The sequence below is a fragment of the Cannabis sativa genome, chromosome X (assembly GCF_029168945.1).
Source record: "Cannabis sativa cultivar Pink pepper isolate KNU-18-1 chromosome X, ASM2916894v1, whole genome shotgun sequence".
NCBI classification, from domain to species: Eukaryota; Viridiplantae; Streptophyta; class Magnoliopsida; order Rosales; family Cannabaceae; genus Cannabis; species Cannabis sativa.
This window is the reverse complement of record NC_083610.1, coordinates 71457807-71470489: the sequence shown is the minus strand read 5'-3', so window position 1 is coordinate 71470489 and position 12683 is coordinate 71457807. Positions and strand designations below refer to the sequence as shown.

Genomic DNA, 12683 nt, shown 5'->3' with positions numbered 1-12683 from the left:
AATATCTATTCAATTCAATATCACCTGTTGATCCTAGATCAAATGATCTTAATCCTGATATGTTTAGGTTCGATCTCAAGAGTATTATACATGTTCTTTGATTTGTTAGTTAAGCCTACTTTTGGGTCAGGGTGATACGTACATTTTGGGAACATGATAGTGCAATTGAGTGGGAGCGCTAACATAAATATGGAATCTATAGCTTCTATCTGACAAATAGAAAGTAAAGGATGATTTCCTTCGAGCTTGACCAAACGAAAAATAAATGATGGAGTACTCATTTCACTTAGCTGAAATATCATTTATACGGGGTTAAGTGTTTTAAGGATAAAATACATTGTAGGGTGTTACGGTAATCTAAACCCTTTACAGTGTAGATCATCTATATAGAGGATCATTGATCAAATTAAGATTATAACAATGGATAACTAATGACGTATCTATATCGTGGAACATATAGAGCGTTCTATATACTGAGAGTGCAATTCTAAGTTCTATGCGTGGATTCAACGAAGAATTAATAAGTCAGTGAATTTAAGATATAAATTCTTGATCTGCTTATTGGAAGCTCGGATATATAGACCCATGGTCCCCATACTAGTTGAGACCATACTGCTTGTAAGACTCAGTTAATTGATTTTGATTAATCAATTATAATAATAAAGTTAGACTATGTCTACTTTATGAATTTTCACTATGTTATGGCTTGATTGTGAAGAAATAGTATTTTGGGGTTTATTTGTTAATTAATAGACTTTTGGAGTCTAATTAATAAATATTATAAATGACAATTTTATTTGATAGTTATTTTAATTATTAAATAAATAGTTTGGCATTTATAAGGTTGAATTGGAAAATATGGTATTATTGAAAAGAATAATAAGTGGTTGAAATAAAATGGCAAAATTGTAACTAGAGATTGGCTCACTTAAGTGTACGGCCAAGAGTGATTTATTGCCCAATATTTTATTCTTTTTTTAATCCATTTAATTCAACCCTAACCCTATTGAAGAATAGTATAAAAAGGAGGTTATGATCTCATTATCCAACTAATGCCTCCAAAGCTAAAAACCTAGATGAGACCTCTTCCTTCTTCTTTCTTCTTCAATTCGAAACACCAAGCCTTTCTTCACACTAAATATTTTCAGCCATTAGTGAATGAGTGAGTGCCCACACACATCAAGTGGTATCTCAATCATAGTGTGTAAGACTATAGGAGATTCCAAACAACAAGAAGGAGAATCAGCATCAAAGGAAGGAGAGAAAGAGATTCAGGTTCAGATATTGATAATGCTCTGCTACAGAAAGGAATCAAGGGCTAGATATCTGAACGGAAGGAGTCATTATATTCCGCTGCACCCAATGTAAGGTTTTCTTAAACTCTTATGTGTTTATTTCATTGTTTTAGAATTCATATTAGGATGTTAATGAAACATACTTGTTAGTAAATCTAGATCCTGGTAAAATATTTCCAACAGCTAGGTTTTCGATCTATCATTCATCACAATCCGTGTAACTATTTTAAGCATGTTAACGTGATTTTTAACTGACTGTACAGCTCGTTGCTAATCAACGAGTTTATAGAAAATCATGATTAATTAAAATTTTGCTTAATTAATTGAAAACATAAAATAACAGACATATATAAATCTTGGATCCCGTTTACAAAAGTATTTACAAAAGTTTCATTGTGCATATTACAAAAGTTTGTCACCTAGCGACTATACAAAATAAGCTCTAATGTCCCAAAGACTGTACGCTCCAGGCCTAACCGCCCCGACATGTACAATCTCCATTTTCTCACTCTCACGGCTGCTCAGCCTTAGCCTTGTCCTTACCTACATATAAAAATAGCAATTGTGAGTCAACAGACTCAGTACGAAAAGCATAAATAATAACATAGCAATAAGCTGGATTATAATCAGGCGCCCATACACCCAACCATAACCTTATTCCCGTGTCCCACACGGTGCTGAGTCCAGAACTTTCATACGACAATACTATCAACCATAATATCAGCCTATACTCAATATTCTAGTCATAATCTAGCCATATTTATGTGATAACATCTATCAGTATTTAAGCCAAACATACATCTATCAGTATCCAGTATAACTCTATGTATATTGATACTGCTATCAATGTACTCTAACAGGCATAAATAACATGTACACTAAACATGTAAACACATATGCATAACATTATACTAATCTTACCTCGTTTACGAATTCAGGTGTGCCAGCCAACCTGAGTGGAACAGCTGCTCGACGAATTATAGGCCCCTAAATCACATTATTCGCAACACAAGTGAGTGACACGCTTAATCACTTTCCGAGGACTTAAACTTAAAACTTAAAATTTCCCTCATCGATAAACAACATGGCAATACCCTAAATAATCAACGAGTCTACCAATCAAGGCTCTAAAACTAGCACGAAAAATTCGACAACCCAGCTGCTGATCTGGTTAACGGGTTTTACAGGGCCTGTAAAACTAGTTAACCGATTTACACCAGGTAACCCAAAAAATTCGAAACCTAAATCAATTCGAATCCAAACCATACAAAATCTTCCAAACCTTCTTAATATACCCCAAAGAATGCATCCAAGGCAAGAAAACACCTCAACATGTACAGAATCAAGATTCACCATTAAAGACTAAAGTTTGAGTTCTAAAACTCAAACCTTGTCTAAACACCAAATTAAACCATCAATTAACTTCAAATCAATTCAAACAACCATAATATATCATTAAAATACAAAATCCAACAACTCTAAAAACTCAGAACCCATCTCAAAATTCATGCAAGAGAATCTATCTTAAACTAAAAAAACCATAGAAAAATGAACTAGGAAGCTTACCGAAGCTTGTAACCTCAACAATGATGCTATCTAATCTCTGAATTGCTGAAGAAAACCCTTGGTTCTTACTGGTTTCTAGGGTTCACGAGAGAGAGAGAGAGAGAGACAGAGAGAGAGAGAGAGAGAGAGAGAGAGAGAGAGAGAGAGAGAGAGAGAGAGAGAGAGAGAGAGAGAGAGAGATTTTTTTTCTAATTTCTTATTTTTGTAAAATAAATGAATAAAATAGGTTTTATCTAAATAACATCAGCCTAAAAAAATTAGATTAATAATTAAATTAAAATCACTAAAGGACAAAACTCTAATTGGGCAAAAAGACCATTTTGCCCCCACTTAAGCCAAAAAGTCACTAAACCACCTAAGGGTAATTTGATCAATTCTAAAATCTCAACTAATCCTTGACATTCTCAATGTCTAACTATATTGCCCCACTATACTAAAAATACTAAAATGTGATTCTAATGGCCAAACGCCGTGTTCTAATGTTGTCGGACACAAAACATGCAAAAATATAAAATTTCATATATGACATATATAATGCATTCTAAATTCAAATAAATCTCCGTAAAATGATAATTCATAACTAATATGCAAGTTTCATAATTAAGCGCTAATTATATGCTAATTTCTAAATTAAAATTAAGTAGTCTTTACACTCAGGCTTTACTCGCTAAGCAAGCTTGGAGAGTTTGGACAAACCCTTTCTCTCTTCTGTCTTGTCTTCTTAGATCCAGATATTTTAAACATAATGACTTTCTAAGTGCTTCAAAAGGTCATTGCTCAATTGTCACTTGGAGAAGCCTTCTTTGGGGAAGGGACTTGCTGTTGAAAGGTCTTATTTCGAGAGTGGAAAATGGTAAAGCCATCTCTTTGCTTAATTCTAATTGGATCCCAGGTTTGAACTCTCTCACTTTTTGAATAATGTTATATCTGATACTAAATTTGTTTCCTTTTTTATTAGTAACAATGGCATTTGGGACACTGTGAAGCTTCAGCAATACCTACCTCAATATCAGGTAAATTCTATCTTGCAGGTTCCTATTGATCCCTCATTTGATGACTGTCTCATTTGGGGGCATCATCAGTCAGGTACTTATACTGTCAACTCTGTCTATCACCTGGCTAACTCACACTCTTATTCTAATTCTCCCTCTTCATCAACACCTGATTATTTTAAACATTGGTGGAAAACTGTTCAGACCACCAAAATTCCCCCAAAATAACATACTTCATTTGGAAAGCCTTTCACCATATCTTGTTGTGTGCCCTTAACCTATTTAAGAAAAATATCATTAATAGCCCAATTGTTTCTTCTGTTCGAGTAAAGTGGAGATTGTAACCCATGCCCTTTCAGACTGTTCCAGAGCTAAATCTGTGTGGAGGAACACTTCTTTTAATCATTTTTATAGCAGTAATCAAAGATGTGATATTAAAGAATTTCTTCTAAGGGTCTTTGATTCCCTTAGTAAAGAAGACTTTGTTGTTTTTATAGGTTTGGTCTGACAGATTTGGTCTCGAAAGAATGATGTTATTTTTAACAAAAAAATTAAATGTTTTATAGAGGTAGAACCTTTGTCAGAGGGTTTTTGCAAGATTACTACGAAGCAGAATCCCTAAATTAGTTTGGAGGATGTCCACAACTCAGGTATAAGCTCGAGCCCTCCCAAGGAAGGAAGCCCTTCTACTCCCCTGGTGATGAAGGATGGAGATTAAAAATTAAACATAGATGCAACTCTTGATACTAAGAAGTTTTGCACAGGCTTGGGAGCTGTAGTCAGAAATTGGAGGGGCCAAATAGTTGCAGGTTGTTCAATTCCAAAAGTTGAAGCCTTCTCTCCACTATATGCTGAGGCACAAGCTCTTCTTAAGGCTCTTTGGTGGTGCTCAGCAATCAATCTACCAATTACTCACATAGAGTCAGACTACTTACAGTTGGGTTCAAAGATCAAGCACAAGTAGAAGGATCAATCAGTGTTGTCTGGTTTAGTCACATGATTCAAGAATTCTTATCAAAATTTCCTACACTACAACATATTCATTTATTAGGGGCGACAAAATCACCTATAAGTCGCCTCTAATGTCTTTTAGGGGCGATAGTCGCCCCCAAAAGATCGCCTCTAAAAATTCGCGCCTAAAAGTACCATTAAGGGCGACAAAAAAGTTGCCTGACAATTGGGGCGACACTATCGCCCCTAAAAGTAAAACACGGATTGCTATTTTTTACTTTTAGAGGCGACAATGTCGCCCCTAATACCCAAAATGTCGTCCCTAAAAGGTGTTGTTAAAATTGTTATATTTAACTTTTAGGGGCGACAATGATTTTTAAATTAAAAAAAAATATATTATTTGAAATATTAATTTTTAATTTATAATAAAATAATTATAATAACAAATAAAATAAAAATTAATAATTAATATCAAATATAAATTTTTTCATTTACATAGTAGCACAATAACATGATAAAATTAAATAGTTCTTACAAATATAATATTATTAACTAACACAACTTAAAAAACAAAAAAAAAAAAATATTATAATAGTAATTCTTACAAAAAAAAATATAATTGTAATCTTTTAGTTCTATAACTGATCATTTCATCTCTCATTCTCATCGAACTCTAGAGGGTTTGGTAGCTGACGCTTGATGTGGTTGTAGCGGTTATAATGTATGTAGTGGCTGTAGCTATGATATATGTGGTGGTTGTAACAGATGATTCGATGGGGTAAAACAAGAACTTATTTCACAAAAAAAAAAAAAAATAACATGAATTTATATACACAAATGTATAGACATACTTATATTATTTAAATATATATATACACACACAAATTTATATTCATATATAAAAATATATATTACGTATACACAAATATAAATATATATACTCACACACTATATACATATTCATATATTTATATCTTTATATATATACTCAAACACACAATATACACATATCCATATATATAAATACACAAATATATATATATAGATATGTAAATATATATATACGCACAAATATATATTCATATGAATAAACATAAATATATACTAATACATATAATCTATACATATATATATATATACAGTGAAAGTGTAAAACAAATAGTTCAAAAAAAATTGATTTTAGCTTGTATAATTTTTTAACTCTATCTTCTTTTCTATTTTTGCCCACAATCTTAATTTGTACATATCTATAGGATATAGTATCACAAAAAAAATAATAAAATAAAATAAAATCCAAGAAATAAAAAGAAAAGAAAAGTATCAAAATCAGAGAGAGACCATCCTTATTATCATCAATCAATCTATAATTTCTTCTCTATAACCCAAAATTTCAAATATAAAAAACATGTTTAACAAAATATCATAAGAAATAAATTAAATGAAAAATTTCTAATGTATATATACACCAGATATGTAGTGAGAATATATAAGAAATTTTTTATTATATATAGTTATAAACTTACCAAAATTTACTATGGAAATGCCGGCTGGGAGGAGCGGCGGTTGCGGGTGTGTCGTGCGGGGGTGGTTGGGGATCGGAGGTCGGCAATTGATGATGTTTTGAGGTCGGATTAGGAATGAGATTGGTGATATTTTGAAATGGGTTAGGGTTTTTTTTTAGAGATAATGAAAAAAAATGGGGAAAGAAGAAGAGTAAATGACTCGAGAATGGGAGGTGTGACTTTTAATGTGCACACTGTTAGAGCTAGGCGACAATTGGGGCGACATTGTCGCCCCTTATAATGCCTTGATTGTGTCAAGTGGCAGGGCATTAGGGGCGACAAATGTCACCCCTAATAGTGTGAGCGGGAAAATTTCCGCCTAAAAGTAACGTTTGATTTTCAACTTATATTATGTCGCCCCTAATAATTTTTTGTCGCTTCTAATACTTTTAGGGGCGACACTTGTCGCTCCTAAAGCTTCCTAAAAAAGACTATTTTTTTAGGAGCGACTTTTGATTTGGAGAGTTTAACTCTCCTTTCTGGCTTGGTAATTGTAACTTTGTTGTTTTCTCTTGAGTTTATTAAGTTGCAATTACTTAAAAAAAAAATAATTGTATTATTCCTTCCAAAATAAAAAATTAGGTATTGAAGTGCAATAAAATATTAATTTTTTATATTATTGCCGCCAAAAACCATTTGGGTATTAAAATATGATAATAAAATACTTTAAGTATTATTACCACAAATATGTTTTTGTGTATGTATTGCTAAGGGCATCTCCAATGGAAAAACTTAAATTTAGTGTTAAATCAACACCAAAAAATTACTATTTCATCAATAATTTTTTTTTCTATTCCAACCACAACACTAAAAATTACATCAAATTTTATATTTTTTATTATTTTGTTAATATAATAAGAATATTTTAATACTAAATATATATAATTATTTAGTTTTTCTTTTTAAAAGTATTATTTAATTATTAAAAAAATAGTGTGGTCCATTCAAAACCCATCCCCAGAACTTTTTTAGAAGAAATCCACAATATTCATGTCTTAAATATTAAATCTAATCGTCTTCACTTTATAATCTAGTTTCTTAAACCAATCTAATATATGATTTTTACAAGAACAATTTTCCCTCTTTAATTTTATTTTTTTTAAAAAAAAAATAGATTGAACGAAAATAAAAAATTAAATTCCAGATGATTGTAAACTGTAAATGTTAGAAGAAAAAATGAAATACATACTGATTTGGCTGATAAAAAATAATCTCAAATTTACACTCTAAACAACTAAAGAACACACTTTATTTGGGGTAAGTGACAAATTAAAATCACATACTTTTACTTCTTCTATATGATAATAAAATGCACACCAAAAAGTAAAGAAGAAGAACTAATGTATTCAAAACAAAATGGAAAGAAAAAGAAAAAAAAATAAGAAGAGAAATGAAATAAAAAACCACAATTATTGTTGCAAAAACGCGATAAGCAAAGACTATGGGTGTTGAAGAAACAAAACAAGAAAAGAAAAATACACTTTTCGTCTGTAATTTTAAAGAACCACAAATTATTATTATTACTGTTATTATTTTGATAAACTATGATGGTTGTGTCATCTGTAAAGGGGTAAAGGTAGAAGAAAAGTGTTGTGTTGGCAGTATTTTAAACATTAATTTTTTAAAAAATTTAATTTTTAAAATATTTAATCAGATACATACAAGTATATATTTGATAATGTGCATCTCTAGAATTCATGTATATGAACGGTTAAGAAAGTGTCACTATACTATAGAAACAAAACCAACGTGCTTACCATAAAATTATAATATATATATATATATATATATACGTCAAAAGTAATTTTTGAATAAATATAGGTACCTACCTAGCTAAGACATTTATGTCATTGTGGTTTGTTGTAAGAGTTTCTCAACAAACTTATAATAAATTGCATTTAATATTCTTGTTTTACAGAAAAAGGAGAAAATTATCGAAAAAAGGATATATAAGTCTCAGTTGAGAAAAAAATTATACGAGATTCATTTGACACAGATTTTTCACCTATATAATAATGCTTCATAGCTTGGGCCTAATTTTGGGAAATCTTTAAAGAAATATTATATATATAATTTTGAAATGGGATATTATTATTATTATTATTATTATTATTATTATTATTATATATATTCATTAAATTAATCTCTTCTTATATCTTATATTTAAGATCAATGGATAATATAAAAATAAGTTGTATAGCATTTTTGTCTTTTAATTTCTTGAACAGCTTTAGTGTTTTTAATATATTCTCATAATTTTTCAAGTAACAAAGGTGTGAGAATAAGCTAAGATGATCTTTGGCATGTTAGTTAAATTTAAATGGCTATAACTAAAATGATCTCGCTTTGGTTAGATATATTCTTTTAATAATTGTTTCAATTGTTAGGTAGAATCTGTTGGAAATTAGAATTATTTTTCAAATTTTATTTGTTCAAGAGAATACTAGCTTATTCGGATTAATTTTATTTTACAGGTACGTACGTAGTCTTTCAGTTTCAATTTTCAAGTGGAAGTTTTGACTCTTTGCTGAAATTGAATTGGATTATTACTATTGATATACATGTTAAAACTATTTTTTTTTTCTAATTATTTATTGCTGGATTTTAGCGTTGAATAACTCTAATGTATACAATAATGAGTTAGGAGTTTTATTTTTTTGTCTAAACTTTTGGAGACATTTAATATAGCAACTTATAGATTGGCTAAACATATGTTCTTTAATTGGACAATAAGTTTTTTTGAATGAAAGAAACCTCCTTCTTCCATATATTACTCAATTCTAGTACAATTTCAATAATATATGGTAAATATAAAAATGTAAAATTTTAATAATATATCGTAAATATAAAACGTAAATTTTAATAATATATCGTAAATATAAAATTTAAAATCAATCACCGAGACATCTATGATATTATATATCGTATGTCGTAAATATATACACATGATGGTATATTTGTACACGTACTATTTAAATTTATAAACATACATGCATACATTAATTAAGTTAGTACGAGTACTTTGTTGTTTTTATCAGCATAATTTGCATGTTTTTTCATTTAAATATATAGGGTGCACAAAATTTGAGTTTATATGCTTAATTTTATTAGATGTAAGTAAAAAAAAACACTCATTTTGGCTTGAATTATTCCATCTATTGAGAGAAATGAAAAAAAAAAATTAAGTTTGATTGAAATATTTTGATAAACACATATTTTTGATATAATGTAAAAAAAATATTTTTTAATATTTTTTTAATATAAGTTATTAAATTTTAACTTGAATATTTTTATTATTAGTTATTGGATTAAAATTTAATGGTTTATTATTTTTAAAATTGATATTCATTGCATGTTGCTTTTCTTTTTTTCTTATATAACAAGCATAATATTAATTGGGAAATGTTATATATATTCTTTAATGTTTATTTTAATATTATTAATATATATTGAAAGATATTGTTTAATTTGTCTACAAAAGAAGCAACTGTGTTTTTATAGAAAGACCTGAGTTTGTTTCCATTAAGGATGTCTATAAATATATATATAATGTTATATCTACATCGATGGATTAGGACAATCTCTCTCTCATAATTAAGAACTCAAATGAACCAATTAGAAAGACTAAAAGTCATCGTCTATACTATATAAGTCCCTTTTCTCATACTGCTATTAATAACAATTACGTTTGTTGATCCAGATCATGAATATTATTATATATATTATCATCGCTTAATGATTGTGACTCACCTCAACTTTGAATTATAGATAATATACCCATAAATATACATACTGCCCTTTCCCGGTTTACATATATAAAGATATATATATGTATCACCAGTCACTACTACTACTTAATTAATATATATAAATTATATATGAGAGTCTTCAAATTATTAATCAGCATCCCAAAAAAAAAAAACAGACGGCTATATGTATGTAGAGAGGAAGGATTACCCGTCTACATCGATCAAGGGAAGAGTAATTAATTATTATTATTATTTTGAAAGGGAGAGCGTAATTATTCATATACATCGTAATTAATTAATTATGTTTCTAAAAATTATAAAACCAATCAATCAATTTTAAAGGTTATGGATTTCGACGTGTATAATATATATTCTTAAATAATAATATAATATATTACGTACCAATTAAAATAATATATAGTAAACTTGGTATCCTCTTATTACTAGCTAACACTGATTAAATAATGTAAGCAGTGATTGATTAATTTCAAATCGAGATTATTAAATTTGCTCTCACAACTTTATATATATACATATACATATTCAGAGTAGTAATGGACAATTTGGATCATGATTACATATTTTCTTACAGTTATTAAAAATAATGTAAAAAGCACAAAGTAGTACTAAATTGAGTAATCGAATAGTATATATATATATATATATATATATATATATATATATAAAGCTATAGCTATATAAACAATTACTTAATTATATTTATATGCGCGGGCATGCTATTAGCTAGATTGATAGATATCTCTAATAATTATAAATTTGATGATGATGATGGATCGATCGATGATGACTTAATTTATTAAACAATAATAACATATATAAGCTTCATTAATTAAGTTGTTGATGATGAGGAGGAGGAGGAGGATGATGAGGAATGATATCTTGAGCCGAAGAAGAAATAGGATAATTCCAGTTAAGTAGTTCTTCAATCATCTGCATTGCAATTTTATCCTCTTCCACATTCTTATTAGCTTCAGCAACAGTCACGTGATCAATATCATCATCATCATCATCATTATCATTATCATTATTATTGAAGATGATCTCCTGATCCGTACAATTACTGCCACTCCCAACTCTCGTTGACTTAGTCAACTTCCCAATATCATCATGATCATGACCATCACCATCATCCCAATATTCTTGATCAAGATCATCATTAATATCTGAAATAGTAGTAGTTGTTGTAGTAGTAGCAGCAGTGTTGGTATTGGTGTTGGTGTTGGTACTTTTGTTGTGGCTGCCGAGCTCAATTCTCATAACCCAATCAGAGCCAGCGCGAGATCCAGCGCGCTTCTGCCACACACCAATGTGTGAATTGTCGTTGTCGAGTCTAAGACAAGTGAGGGAAGGAGAAGGGTCTTTGCAACACTTCCTTAGCTTAATGCTAAGTAACTCCGAAAGGGCCTTTGGGCACAACGGTCCTGCACCACCACTACCATTAATAATATTACTCTCTTCTTGTTGAACATGATCATGATCATCATCACCACAATTACTAGCACTAGTTTTTTGAGGAGAAGGGAAATTGGTCTTAGCATTTTGACCATTCATCAATATAGCTGCCTGGTCGTATGCCCGAGCTGCAGCCTCAGCCGTCTCAAATGTCCCCAGCCACACCCTTCTCTTCCTACATACATATATATATGTATACATTATTATTATTATTATTATTATTCTTGTGTATATATTGATACATTTAACTCATTCACCTACTAGCGTGTGTGTTGTGTATATTGTAATAAAGAAGGTTGGTGAATATATATATATTTTACAAGACTTACAGTAAAGGGTGGCGAATTTCTGACACCCAAGAGCCCCACTGGCGTTGCCTGACTCCTCTGAATTTTCTGGATTGTACCATAATTTGATTAGAGAGAGAGAGAGAGAAAGAGAGATGATCAACTTGGCCTGGCCTGGCCTGAGGGGAAGTTTTGCACAGAGAATGAGAGAGAGAGAGAGAGAGAGAAAGATATAATTTTGGTTGATAAAGTGGAAATAATGAGAGAATAAGAGTAAGTATATAGTAGTGTGGGAAATTAAAATAAAATAGAGTAGAGAAATTATAATTAATTAGTAGAATTAATATTAATGTTTTTATTTTAATGGTGAGTTGGGTTACATTTAAGTGAAGTGTCGGTGGATTTGTCGGGAAGTCTATCTCAGCTAGCTTTAACCAATTACTTTTCTTCTGCAATAAAAGTTCTCACCCGCTCAACTAGCTATGGACTCACTCACTTTCTCTTCTTATTTAATGCATGTTCTCTACTCACTTCAACATATATAATTAAATTTATTTATATATTGATATAAAAGTACACAGAAATATCATATTCCCAATAGCCAAAACAAGAGAAAATATGTTATATATGAATGGTAGCTGTATATCATGTATATGCGTTTACATTATTATCATTGTTATGCTATGTATATATATGGATGAAGAGAAGAGAGTGACTTGACAAATAGCAGGAACAATTAACTTACTATCAATTCAAAAACCATGTATTTTTGTAATTAATTAATCATGCATTGATCTCATAATATATA

General features: G+C 29.9%; 1 protein-coding gene across 1 annotated transcript; it reads right to left on the bottom strand.

Moving 5' to 3' along the window:
• Positions 1-10814: 10814 nt before the first annotated feature.
• LOC115697967 (ethylene-responsive transcription factor SHINE 2) lies at positions 10815-12161 on the bottom strand. Its single transcript, XM_030625146.2, has 2 exons — positions 11918-12161; positions 10815-11763 (listed from the first exon to the last, which is right to left on the bottom strand). Exons 1-2 carry the CDS (start codon positions 11995-11997, stop codon positions 10962-10964), a joined length of 882 nt encoding a protein of 293 aa, XP_030481006.1. The 5' UTR covers positions 11998-12161; the 3' UTR covers positions 10815-10961.
• Between the last annotated feature and the right edge of the window lie 522 nt (positions 12162-12683).